The following is a 14,503-nucleotide window of genomic DNA, read 5'->3' on the forward strand; positions in this document are numbered from 1 at the left end:
AGCTGCCATTCAAACTCTCTTTCATACTCACATCAAGGCCATAGGCTCATAGATCCCGGAGTCAGCCGACATTCCTTTATTATTTCTCCACTCCTAGATTTGTTTAAAAAAAAACTGAATTAGCTTTAAAAAGTAAATATAAATGAGCCATTTGGCATATTCAAATACACTGTCATTTTTTAAAAAATCTCCAAATACTTGACAAATCCAGAAACCTTAATATTCAAGACTGTACTTTCAGGTTGGCTTTTTTGAGTTGGGGGCTAGTTGAAGTATTGTGTGGATCAATTTCTGTTAACTAGTAAAATTTTGCCTGATGTATATAATTAACTCTACTACAAGAATGATGATCTGGCTTTATAATGTATCAATCGCTTGGCATAAATCTTCAAATGCTATTTTCCTTTTAATATCCTGTCCAATTGATCTAATGGAATCTCAGCAACGTAACCTCTAAACTGTATGGAGAATGGAGCATCCAGTGTCACTGTCAAATGTTTCCAATGGAGGTGATCAAATGCAGAGTAATGTTCCCACCATTCAGCCTAATCCCAAATGGGAAGAGAGAGGATGTTCCATCCTGTAGTTTCATCTCGTTCCTTCTGGGTTTGATGCATCAACACAGCTCTCCCAGATGACAGGAATGGTAGATCACTCCTCCTGGCGGGACTCCACCACCAGTTACTTGGAGATGACTAAAACCGACAGAATGAAGCCTCTAGTCCATTAAAAGTGTTTGGCCTTTACCCACAGCAGTACCATATGGAGTTGGGAATTGGGATGGCAACTTGTGATTTTGACTTGCACATTTCAAGTGTGTCAGGATACCTTACACCTTATACAATATATTTTACAAATAAATAATACTTCTTGAACCACAGCCATGCCAGTCAAAGTTTCCAGATGAAAGGATTTGGTACTCATTAACCTTTGGTAGAAAAAGTTAAGTAATTAATGGATATTTTTTGTTTATTTGTTCATAGTATATAGTTGAGCAGCATTTATTGCTAGTCTTTAATTGACCAGGAACTGATTGGTTTATCAGGCCTTTCCTGAAGGCAGATATGAGCTGACCAGATTGGTTACACATAGGCCTGATCGGGTAAGGACTGCAGATGTCCTTCCTTTGATGATACTAATAAGCCAATTAAGCTTTAACAACAATCCAGTAGTTTCACAGCCGCCATTACCAATACCAGTTTTTGATTGTGTTTTGTATTTAACTGGCTGAACTTAAACTCAAACTCATGGCTCTGGATCGATAGTTCATGTCTTTGGTTCAGTAATTTAACTAAAATGTTAGTGGAAAATAAACATATTTTGCAGGTATGGAGCAGGAATTATTTAAAAACTCTGTTAAACTTACAGCAGCTACAATCTTCCTGGGTACATCATAGAGGGCTGGTGGATCTGGGGCAGGCAGTGAATAAGTGCGTTGCTTTTCTTTGTTGTCTGGTTGTGGTGTGGGCTACAAGTGATAAAAGATGAATGAAACAACTTATTGTTTTGACTCCTTTTCAGAGCAATTATGTTCATGTTATAATTTAATTTTGCCAATACCAGTATGATAAGCACTTTTTCCATTTCTTCTGCTTTTTGTGTAATATCGCTGATAAATTCAAACAAATCAATGAAATATGATACTGATGGTCATTTCCATTTATATAGAACATGCAGTGTAGCAAAAAAATCTCACAACTGGGACTATCTAACAAATAAAAATAGATTCTATGCCATATAAGGAAATATTGGGGTGGATAATCAGAAGCTCAGTCAAGAAGGTAGATTTTAAGGAGCATTTCAATGGGGAAAAAGACAGGAAGAGGCAGTGAGGAATAGAGAGGGTGTTGTAGGACCTAGAGCCTTGATAACTAAAGACAAGGTCACCAGTGATGGAAAGATTAAATTTGGGGATGAACTGGAGGGCAGAATTAGAGGACTGAAGATACCCAGGCTCGTTACAGAGAGGTAAGGCAATGTAAGAATTTGAATATAAGGATGAGAAGTTTAAAATAAAAATGTTGCTTTACTGGGAGCCAACATAGGTCAACATTACACTGTGTTGGGTGAACAGGATTTGGTTTGAGTTATGATCTGTGCAGAAGAGTTCTAGATGGCATCATACTTGAAGTCAATGAATCTGAAGGTGTGGAGACACGTACAGTAGGCAGGCAAAATCCTCCCACGAGATTAGTGCTGACAACCAGTGATCTATTTCTTCTCTTATATCTCACACCTCACAAAGCACCTTTAACCTTCTCTGCCATTCAGTAAGATCATGGTTGTTCCCAATCCCCACAGGCCTCTGATTCCCTTAATATGCCTTGTTAGAATAGAGAAAAGCTATCATGTTCACAAGTGGTATGTAACATAACATTAGAAAAGAAACAGGAATAGGCCATTTGGCCCCTCAAGCCCTCTCCCTCCTATTTAGCAAGACCAAAACTGATCTTTTACCGGAGCAACACTTACCTTATCACTTGATTCCCCTAACATCTAAACATCTATGATTCTTTAATGTATTTAGCAGTTCAGCAACCACAACCCTCAGTTAGAGAATTTCACAGATTTACCTCTTGCCCTTTTAAACCCAAAAGAGTGTAGAATAAAGGATGCTTTTGCAAATAGTCTAATAAATTTCCAGAATATTCAATGCAAGGACTGTTTGGTGAGCATTTGGTGTGAAGCAGAAGATCTTTGATGACCTTAAGCTACATAATAATATAACTATATTCATCTGCAAGAGAGTGCCAGATAAGTCTATTTTTCTGCTGCCTAGACACCATCGCAATACTTTCTGCTTTTTGTGGGCTGGCTTGTCTGCATTGAGAATACTATCACTATGATCTACAGCATCGTCTGGTTTGCTCACCATCAGTGCTTTCCTGATGATCAAGTGGCAACACATCACCACTATGAGAAAGGTAGTGCTGGGTACACATTACAAGGCTAGTCAAGACCGATGTGTCCACTTGGATGTTCCTTTGAATATTTCTGTGAGTTGGATGAAGGGGAAAGGAAAAGGCCTGAAATCTAGGGCTGGTAACATCACCCTGTCTTAACTCCATCTTCTGTAACTCATCTGTCGTGGGACAGGCAGCTGCTTTTGCAGTGTGCTCTCAACTTGAATAGAATTTATAGAGTCATCAGTCATCATAGCGCATATAGCACAGAACACAGACCCTTTGGCCCAGCAAATCCATGCTGACCATCAAACAGCCATTTTACATTAATCCTAATTTATGTGCAACAATTTCCCCCAGATTCCACTACTCACCTGCACTAAGAGCAACTTACTGTGGCCAATTAACCTACCAAGCCACACACATCTATGGGATTTGGGAAGAAACAGGGCACTCAAGGCAGAAAGTGCAAACTCCATGCCATGTAGACAGCACAGAGGCTGGGGTTGAACCTTGGTTGCTTGAGCTGTGAGGAAGCAGTTCTACCAGTGCGTTATTGCCAATCCTTTATAAAGAGGACATTTATATTACCTGTGACAACCTGTGGAGAATATTCCTGGGAACGTCATAAATGTGTTCTGTCTCTTCTGAGAAAGTATGTTCAACAAATGGTTTTGGATTAATCGCTGTACTTTGTTGTCTGTTAACCTGCAAACAAAATGCAGTAGTAATCTGTTAATGAAGTATGCTCAGTCTACCAAATTCATTCAAATATATAGCACCTTCTGTGTTTTCAGCACCTGCTCAATTCAAAATGGTTTTACTGTAAGATATGCAGCCTCATGGGTTGAACGTATTTCACCGCATTTTCACTTTCAAAGTACTGCTTTCAAAGATTACATTAATTTATGGTCTTTAAATCTGTGCAAAAAATGTCCATTGAACATGCGCATGGAAGTATTCCAGATTCGAATATCTCAAGGACTTTGGCTGTTGAGGTACTTTTGGTCTACAAATTAATATTTTGGCCTGTGCATCGTCTTTATGACATCCATCTACTATTATTTATAGCAATGTATTCACAGTGCATGAAGTAAATGCAGACAACAGATCGCAGACAACGTGTAAGTTGTGTGTAATTTATGTTAATTTAAATTTATGATAACATTTTTTGTCCTCATCTTGTAATGCACTGTGCTGCTGCCGCAAAAAGCTAATTTTCATAGCATTTATACCCTGTGTATGTATGCCTTTGACAACAATAAACTTGATCTTGTGTTCTGACACAGCTATTTTAAAGTTTATGGCACTAATTGGTTAGAGAGAAACTTGGGGTGGTTATTTTTTTGGCAACAAAATAAAGAGTTATACAAAATTCCATTTTTTACTCATATAATTATTGAAACTTTTTTGTCAACCCCAGTTCTTGTTGTTATGGTTTAGATTTTTTTTAATATTATGAATGCATCAAGTTAATCCTTAAAGTGTAGTTGCAGTGGACAACCCATTAATCTTTTTATTCTACGTTAAGATTGCTGAATGAACTTCCCAACTGTTTTGTGGCAACAAAAGACGTGGGGCTAGAAATTCTTACCCGGTCATTGAAATCTGCTTTAGAAATAAGGTTCTATGGAAGACAATGGCAAACCAATTTCAGAAACTTAGTGGATGACACTGCTGGAATTTCCTTTAACTAACTGAGAACAATTGTACAGGAAATGGACTCAATTAATAAAATAAATTGTACATCTTGAAACAAAACCATCAAAACAATCAATGTGAAATTATAATTGCTCTTAGAGGCATTCTAGAAATATTTACTCATTGCATACAGATTTTACATCACTGAAGAGAGCTGTTGGCCCAATTAATCCATGCCACTCAAACTTTCTTGCATCTTTCCTCCTATAACCCTCAATTCACACTCCCCTCTAATGTTCAGCCTATTTCTCCTTTAGTAATCTCTCTAGCAGCAAATTCTATGTCCACATCACTTGAGGTAATGATGCTTCATCTGAATTCTCCATCTGGGATTTTGATGATTATCACATAGGTTCTGCTCTTTTTTTCCCTAAAGTGAAACGTACCCTGGGAGTCTGCTCTCTCAAAAACTTTCATGATTTTAAATACTTTTACTAAGTTTTTCCCACAGCTGTCACCTGAACTTCATACACTATTACAAGATAGAGTATGCTATCAACTTTAATCAATTCATTGGAATATACCTTATTGCACTGCACTTTCTCTGTAGTTGTGACACTTTACTCTGTACTGTTATTGTTTTTACCTGTACTACATCAATGCACTCTGTACTAACTCAATGTGACTGCACTGTGTAATGAATTGACCTGTACGATTGGTATGCAAGACAAGTTTTTCACTGTACCTCGGTACAAGTGACAATAATAAACCAATACCAATACCAATACATTCAACTGAATGGGGTTAATATTACAGAGCAACACTGAGATATGTGTTGCCTTTTATCCTGTGTGCATTTCCTTCCCCACCACCATTTAGTAAGAGGTAGCAATTTAAATGGTGCATATAAACACACTGCATTACCTCCACTTCCTGTAACACTTCTTCTATTGAGGCATAGGTTGCATTGGCTTTTGGTTGTTGGTTCAGTTCGGTTTTCACAAGTCTACTGGAAAGATTCTGCAGACAAGAAATTTTAAAAACTTGAAAACCAAGCATCCAAGAAATTTGCTATATGGCTTGGTTCATTCATTTAGTTATTCTTCAGTAGTATAAAACACTGCAGGATCACATAACTTTGGCGCTGGTTCTTTGGACAAAGGGTTACCTTCATTATACATAGCATCTCAGAGCTTTGGTGTGAAATCAAATTAAATATACTTTAGCCAATAATCTCATCAACTACCAGCTCATACTATATGACAAATACAAGTTGCAGACGTCATGGAAGCAACTGTAGCATTTTAGTTGGTGTTACGATGATTCTAAAGCAAGAGTGCATTTGAAAGTTTTAGCCACAGTTTATTTTGCATGTATGAAGATAATTGTATTTTTTGATGATTACATCAATGTTTTATTACCTGGATTTGACTTTCAGGTAGAAAATTTTGACGCAGATTTGCAATTACTCTGTGCAGTGATTCTAAAGATTTTCTGAAGAAGAAAAGAAAACACAATTAAGATAGCTAATCCAGAGGGAATTCTCACCATTTACACATGTAGTATATTCTACATCTTATCTGATCAATTTCACAGCTCTATTTATTGCCAGTCTTCCCTTAACTTCATGAAGTTCAGAAGCTGTTGTGAACTTACAATGATTTTTTTCACATGTACACGCACATTTTTCTATCACTGTAATTTCAGATGTATGCCTTGGAATTATTTGCAGTTCTCTTCCATAAGTCCCCTTTATGGCATGGTGGTGCTACAGTTAGTACACTGCCTCACTGCTCCAGGGACCCAGGTTTGGTCCTGAGCTTGGGTGCTGTCTGTGTGGAGATTGTACCTTTTCCTTGTGACCACATAGGTTTCAACTGGTGCACTGATTTCCTCCCAAGTGGCTACTATAAGTTATCCCTTAATGTTGGTAAGTGGCAAAAGCATCAAAGGCAATTTGAGGGGCTTATGAGAGAAAGTAGGTTGTAACTGCACCCACCTCTACCATCTCCTCTGGCAGCTCCTTCCATATACCCACCACACACTGTGAAAAACTTGCCCCTTAGATCCCTCTCACCTTGAACTTATGCCCTCTAGCTTTAGACTTCCCTACCCTGGGAAAAACCTGTCACTACCTATCCTATCCATGCCCTTCATAAGTTTATAAACCTCTATTAGGTCACCCCCTCATGTAACTGAAACCCTTTTACATTTGGACAGGTACATGGCCAAGGAAGATTAGAGGGATATGGGCCAAATGCAGGTAAATGGAATTAGCATAGACAGGCATTTTGTACAGCATGAACAAGTTAGGCTGAAGGGCCTGTTCCCATGCTGTATAACTTTGTGAATCTAATTCTCTGAATCCATTCTCAATTCCCACCATGAGCTGTTGAGTTCAGAACTTCTGAAAGGAGGCGATGGAGTTTCTACGTAAAAAGATGGAAACATTCATGACCATAGTCATGTCTCATTGCCCCTAACCCTTTTGGACTTCTGATAAGGACTAGGACACATAAGTAAACCATGCAATTGTCTTTTTGGCTTATAAATTACTAGCCGTGCAAACAAAAGTATAAAATTGCCAAGAAATATAAATGGAGGAACACAGTCAATATTATTTTAAAGCATTTTAAAAAGTTCTTTGCCTTCCAAAATATTCTTTGCTTTTGAACAGCTATTGCTTAATTACTCAAAAGTTATTAAAACACAATTAACTATTTTTGAAAATCAGTTCCTGCTTTAGATTAGTTTGTTTCAGGACAAGAAAACATACATTTCATTTTTGTTTTACACAAAATATCTTCAGTTTTGGATTTACCATTCTTGTGCTATATTTTTATATAATGGGATATTAAATCAATTATTTGGCTCCATTTCGACTCTGCGTTAGTTTAGTCTTAAGCCTCAGATATAAACTCAGTTAAGTAGTGCTGGAGATGAAGCTGAAGGAAGTTACTACTATCTGTGAACACCTCCAAAATGTACTGGGGCTGTTTTCACTGTCATACTTAGAAAGTCACCAAAGAGCTAACAGGAGATAGGAAGGATCAAAGACATTAAGCAATGTGATTTATGCCTGTTAAACCACAACTGAGGTAAATTTTATGCTTCAGGATATTAATCATGAGAGTGTTCTGTTGCACAGTATTTAGATAATCTTAGGTATACTGTGAATTCTCACTCAGACTTCTCAAAACATTCCGCATTTGTTGATACTCTAAATGTAATCGTCTTAGCTCTTAGTACTCACCCTTCTCCAATAAAAAAGTATTCTCTTTCTTCTGTCTGCACAAGAATAACATTTTCAGAAGAATACTCTTTAAAAAGTTTCTGTAGTGTACTCCATTTGGGATGGTAATCTGGTCTAATGCATAACTCCGTAATTCTGTTTAAATAAGGAGAAATATATTAAAGACTAGCTGGAACACCAAATGTACTTTAAGTATTATAGTTATTAAATGCCATCAGTAACACTTTAATGACTAAAAGCAGCAATTAAATGTTGAGGACAAATCCTGAGTCTTGTTGGAGGTGCACCCTTCCAATTAAAGGTGAGTATTCTATCATCCTCTTGACTTAGCCTTCTACAGTGATGGAGAGAATTTGAGAGGGGAAAAGTTGGCACATGCTTTGTCGTGAACAAAGCCTCTTCTGTTTCTGTAACAGGAGTGTTGAAATGGTTGTGCCAGTTTCTGATTAATGGTGTTTCCCAGAACACTAATGGAAGAGTGCTTGCTTATAATGCTAACAATGAAGGCAAGAATAGTGGGTTGGGTTTTCTTTAGATGAGAAGGTCTGTCATTTATCAGCCCAAGCTTGTGTGTTACCAGATCCTATTTAGATTAGGTATGGTTCTGTACACAGTACAGAACATTATGAAAAGCCTGGTGTATAGCTTATTCCTGAACTAATGACAGAGGAATGGTCATTATAGTGCAGCAACTAAAAATGATTGAGCCAAGGTCACTTCCCTGAGGAATTCTGCACATAAGTAATGTTAATCTGTTTTTTTTAAAACACAAAGCGAGATGGTTGTTATGTGTACCACAGCCATTTACCTTCAGCCTCTTCCAATGGCTTCAGGTTTGTCAAGGCTTTCCAGTGTCATAATTGGGCAAAAGCTGGCAAATCCCTTTCCTCCAGCACTCAGGTTTTGTTTTACTCATGCGTATCCATGGATCAGGGCACAGCAAATCAGTTTCAATATAGCAGGGATACTATAAAGTGGGAGATGGGAAGAATGACCTATTTAAGCTTGAGAAAAGGAAGACAGGATATATCATAAGAGCAGTAACTGTAGGATACATCAAATTATGTAACACCCCTTGCAGTGTAAATATTACGTAGATCAGAACTGTGGCTGACATAATGAAAACTGTTTCAGGAACCATTCTTGACTAAGACAAAATTGTTAGTGCTCTCTTTTAGCAAAAGTAGTCACTCAAGATTAAATTGTCAGAACTGACTAGCTAAATTAATAAAAGACAAACTGTTCCAACAAGAACTTGGTATAGATATTATATAAAACAACTGGAGACCTACAGTGCATGAAAAAGAACCCAAAAGCAATTAATGTTAATAACGCGATGTTCTTACTTTCTTATCGGTATTTGCCCCAGTGGAGGTAATTTTCGGCTAATTTCTTGTTTTTTGAAGTAAAACAAGACGTGCTCATCTTCTGATTTTGCCAGTACAAAATATCGTTTTTTCCATGAAGACTAAGAAAAGAAAATAGTAATTTTGAATAAATGCAAACTGACATCAAGAATAAACTCACTACAAGCACCATTTAAAAATATGTTTGGTTAGATGGTGGCACTGTGGTAATAAGTCTATGCAAAAAGCTTACTCCTCACTGAAATTAATTTTGGCAAATGCAAATTTTACATCATGCTGTAGTAAGTAAATGTTATGTATTCATAATTTTGCCTAAGAATTCTCCTTCTTTGGCAGTCCGCTGGATTGAGGAAACTTACTTCCGATCAGGTTCTGTGGGTTCTGAGGAGGTTGATGAAGCCTGTTTGGAAATTGCAGACCCTTCCACAGATGGGCAGGAGGTGACTTGGGGGCAGGTAGGGAGATGTTTTGTGAGATGCTGTGCCCCTTTCCCACTTATACGGGGCTTCTGTGTGCTCCTGATATATGGCCTTGAGGTTTTCAGTACAATCCTGAATGCTCCTTTTTTTTTGTACAATATGTTTATTCACTAAAAGCACTACAAAAACCAACCAATAGCAATACAGTACATCTAATACAGAAAGAAACAACTAAGCAAAACGAATACCCACGCAACACTGCGCCCGCTACTGCAACACACAACACTTCATATCAGAATCGCATTGGAGCCGTCCATGACACACACGATCCCCTGAGGGGCGCACCGAGCGCAGAACTCAGCCAGGGTGCCTGAGGAGACCGCGTGCTTCCTGAATGCTCCTTCTCCACTTTGGATGGTCATATGCCAACGATTCCCAACAGTCAGTGGGAATGTTGAACTTCAAGGAAGCTTTGAGCACATCCTTAATCTTTTTTCTCTCTCTGCCTACTAATTTCCTCCCACAATAAAGCTCAGAATAAGGGTTCTATTTCGGGAGTTCGGTGTCAATCATGCAAGTGGCCTGCCCAATGCAGTTGACAGTGTAGATAGGGCCTCAATGCTGAGGATGTGACTGGGAGAGAAAGCTGATGTTGGTTCACTTATCCTTTCAGTGAATTTGGAGGATTTTGCAGAGACAGTGTTGTTAGTATTTTTCACATGCCTTGAGGTGCCTGCTGGAGGTGGTTCAAGTCTCAGAAGCACAGAGGAGGGCAGGGTTCACTGAGGCCGGGGAGTCCAAAGGACTTATCCCAGGTAAGAGGTCTTGATCTTCAAATACCCTTTTTCTCAATCAACCAAGCTTTCACAAAGATCATGTTCTGGTTGAATGTAAAAACTGCACTGATATTGCAGTGTTTATGATTATCAAGGTATTTTGTTGGATATTGTCTTTCTAGAAATATTTAAAAGTTATTTTGCTAATTTAAATCCACTTCCTTCACCCTTTATTATCAGACATAAGGAAGTGACAAGACAAAATTGCACTTAAATTGGACAATTCAAATGAAACTAATTGCAATATTATTCCAGGTAATATTCCTGATTTTTTTTGTGTGACATTGTGCAGTATGCTATTTCAACTCAAGCTGAAAGAGACTGTATTTATGGCACATATAACCCAAGTACACAAATGCATTTCATGTATTTTTAGTTCCTTAGCTTAATGGAACATAAATTTCAAGATTTTTAATAGCTGTCCTCTAAATTTCTAAATTCATTGATAGGAATTATTATAAGAGGTGATGCTCTCTTCCATTTAAAGAAATGTCTATGTACGAAAATATTATGCAAAATAGTAGTTAAATTAAAGAACTAGTACAGATTTATCCCATATTACATTACACTTATATGCATTGTTGTTTAGGAGTTAGCTGTACTTGCAAAAGCTGCCATATTTTCAAGAGCACATAAAAAGCTGTCAAATGTAACACCTCAATGAATATTTTGAATGTACCTGTGTTCCAATCTGACCCTCAGGTGGTGATTTTATCAAGTAACCCTCATAGCAAACGTCATCTTGTTTGATGGTATTCCCTGAGTAAAATACAGAAGTATGGGTACCTATTTTGAAACATTGTAGTATCAACTTAACTATATTACATCAGATAACAATGTTAATATCATAGCAAATAATAAAATACTTTCAGCAAGTTTTGCATTGATTTACTTTCATGATAGTGCAGTCCAAAGCAAGGGGAAAAATAGTACCAAATCTTTAAACTTCTACAGGTAGATTATGCCAGATCTCTTAAGAAAACAATTCTTTTTTATGTAATAAAAATAGTGTAGGACTTATACTATGAATGGTAGAGCACTAGCAAGTGTAATGAAACAGAGGGATCAAGGAGTACAAGTGTATAGTTCTTTAAAAGAGGCGTCACAGGCAGACAGGGTGGTCAAAGAGGCATTTGGCACACTGGCATTCATCAGTCAGGGCACTGAGTATAGGAGCTGGGACATTAGGTTGCAGTTGTATAAGTTGATGGTGAGGCTGCATTTGGAGTACTGTGTACAGTTTTGGTCACCCTGTTATAGGAAAAATGTGGTTAAACTGGAAAGCATGCAGAAAAGATTTATGAGGATGTTGGCAGGACTAGAGGGCCTGAGTTAAAGGGAGAGGTTGGCCAGGCTAGGTCTTTATTCCTTGGAATGTTGGAGAATGAGGGAGTGACCTTAGAGAAATGTTTAAAATTATAAGAGGCATAGATAAGGTGGACGGTAACAGTCTTTTCCCCAGTGTAGGGGAGTCCAAAACTAGGGGTCATATATTTAGGATGAGAGGGGAAAGATTCAAAAGGGACCTGAGAGGCAACTTTTTCACACAGAGGGTGGTGAGTATATGGAATGAGCTACCAGAGGAAGTGGTTGAGGCAGGTACAATAGTATCATTTAAGAAGCACTTGGGTAGGTACATGGAGGGGTGGGCTTAGAGGGATATGGGCCAAATGCAGGAAATTGGGGCTAGTTGGGTGGGCACTGTGGTCAGCATGGACTCGTTGGGCTGAAAGGCCTGTATCTATGCTGTATTGCTCTATGACTCCATGATTCTATTAAAGACCGGCTGCATTGCATGAATATAAAGCTCAGATCAGACCAGTCTGGAATTACTAATGCAGATAGCAAAGAACGTTTCAATCCCATTCACAAGTGAGATCATCAGTTCCTTTTTGAAGCATTAGTCACTTTGAATGAAAGACAACTCCTTTAAAACAAGTTTGCTTTATGAGCAACGGTAGTTTTGCTGAAAATAGCACACCAGGGGAAGGTTTCTCTCATGTTCTCTCATTGTTTTACTCAATTAATTTAGAAGTCAAATCTTCAATTACAGTGCAAGCTAAATAATGTGACCGCGCATGGGAAACTTTGAAAAACAGAAATCATTCAAAAAAGTAAAACATTTACCTTTTTTATTCATTTTTAAAAAAGATCCTCACAATTAGAACAGATCTGCTTGGAGAAGAATAAAACACATCAGCAAACTCCACTAGAAATGGCAGTAATATAAAACAGAAATGTGGTTTTAAAAGAAATATCTTAAGCCCCTATGCAATGCCAAAAATCCAGCGCCTGGCAGCACATTACTAAAGAAAGGAATCTCCTATTGGCCCTTTACTAACAATCAAGAACACGGTGAACTGACCTTGGATAACTTTCAACTTTAATGTTTAAAAATGGAATTTTATCAGTTTATACTACAACTTACATAAAGTCTAATCAAGATCAGTAATACCCAGTGATAGAACAGGGAAATTACACACCAGCCCAAGTTGAAGTCATTGAACAATGCAGTTTTGTGTGATTGAGGAGATGCACGATGATGCATCAGGTATTTCTGCTGCTACACCTCTCATACAGGTGGATGGCCCGTGAATTAATGGGGGGCTATGGGAATGTGAAAAATTGGTTACAGGGATATAAGTGGAGGAATGGGAATATTTTTGAGAGTTGGCACATGCTGCATGGGCCAAATAGCTTTCTTGTATGTGTTTCTTCTCCTCCTAATAGTGTTCTTCCTTGTATAATTTATGTTTAATTTGTTTTTCTTGTGAATGTTATGTCTCCTGTGATGCTGCTGCAAGTAAGTTTTTCATTGCACCTGTGCATACATGTACTTGTGCACATGACAATAAACTTGGTTTGACTTATGTTATAAGGAAACTTGGCTTGACTTACAGTATGTTATAAGGAATTCCCAGGGTGACAATGGCTAACACGAGGGGATATCATTTTAAGGTGATTGGAGGAAGGTATAAGGGGGATGTCAGGGGTAATTTTTTTTACACAGGGTGGTGGGTGCGTGGAACGCACTGCCTGCAGAGGTTGTAGGGGCAGATACGTTAGGGACATTTAAGAGGCTCTTAGATAGACACACGCATGATAGAGAAATGTGGGAGGGAAGGGGTAGATAGATCTTAGAGCAGGATAAAATGTCAGTACAACACTGTGGGCCGAAGGTCCTGTACTGTGCTGTAATGTTCTATGTTCTATGATAACCAGGCAGCAATATTATAAAAATTACACATCAGAGCAAATAAAAATAAATACACCCCAGGAGTGCACAGAATGTTATTTTGATATTGATTAGTTTTCCCGGTTTACTTATTTTCCCAAGAAAGCCAAATACTTTCACTCAGGTTTTGCATAACAAATGTAAGTGTCCAAGCTGCGTGCAACAGACCAGGCAGTGAGAGGCGCAAGTGGCCATCACACCACACATGGGCAGTGAGAGGTGCAAGTGGCCATCACACCACACATGGGCAAGTGTGGTTCGAACGATTTGCCCTGGAGGGCACCAGCCCCTCTGGCCTTTGACAAAATGGCCAGGTGACCAGTCTGGACCTGGCATCACCCCCTCCCAAAACTATCACGCTGGTCTGCTTGGAAAGACCGATCCAACCACACTCACAGCGCGTAGAGAGTTATTAACCACGGGGCACTGCGCCACGGGCTGCTCCCACTGCCTTCACAGCACAGCTCTGTCTACACGCCCCTTGTGCAGATCCTGAACGAAGATACTTCATTTCGCGTTCAAGTGGAACGACACTTCCTGGACGCTAAGGGACCGTGAAAAATAAGTTACAGGGATATAAGCGAGGGAATGGGAATGGTCTGAGAGCTGGCACAGGCTCGGTGGACCAAATAGCTTGTCTTTCTTCTCCTAATCGTGTTCTTTCTCGTATAATTTATGTTTAATTGATTTTTCTTGTGTATGTTATGTCTCTAGTGCTGCGTGTGCCTCATTCCAACCGATATGAGCAACAGAATTAAAGCATCGTTACAGTCAATTCGGCCCATTTAGTCTGTGCTGGCTCTCTCTAAAGCAATCCATCCCTTTACTCTTTCCGGGCACCCATGCAAA

At 38.6% G+C, this 14,503-nt stretch overlaps 1 protein-coding gene across 2 annotated transcripts in view; it reads right to left on the reverse strand.

Moving 5' to 3' along the window:
• The window catches only part of LOC127576833 (pleckstrin homology domain-containing family S member 1-like), a 30,009-nt gene that overhangs the window by 14,934 nt on the left and 572 nt on the right, over positions 1-14,503 (reverse strand). Inside the window, exons 2-10 of one of the 2 annotated variants that reach the window (XM_052027618.1) lie at positions 12,547-12,591; positions 11,099-11,178; positions 9,144-9,265; positions 7,798-7,932; positions 5,966-6,038; positions 5,469-5,564; positions 3,495-3,611; positions 1,367-1,468; positions 32-93 (exon numbers count right to left, since the gene is read on the reverse strand). In XM_052027618.1, coding sequence (XP_051883578.1) covers positions 32-93; positions 1,367-1,468; positions 3,495-3,611; positions 5,469-5,564; positions 5,966-6,038; positions 7,798-7,932; positions 9,144-9,265; positions 11,099-11,178; positions 12,547-12,559 — 800 coding nt within the window. In that variant the 5' untranslated portion in view covers positions 12,560-12,591. Of the gene's footprint in view, positions 1-31; positions 94-1,366; positions 1,469-3,494; positions 3,612-5,468; positions 5,565-5,965; positions 6,039-7,797; positions 7,933-9,143; positions 9,266-11,098; positions 11,206-12,546; positions 12,592-14,503 lie in introns of both variants that reach the window. The other variant, XM_052027617.1, reaches the window with a different exon arrangement.

Source organism: Pristis pectinata, chromosome 12 (assembly GCF_009764475.1).
Source record: "Pristis pectinata isolate sPriPec2 chromosome 12, sPriPec2.1.pri, whole genome shotgun sequence".
Classification (NCBI taxonomy): Eukaryota; Metazoa; Chordata; class Chondrichthyes; order Rhinopristiformes; family Pristidae; genus Pristis; species Pristis pectinata.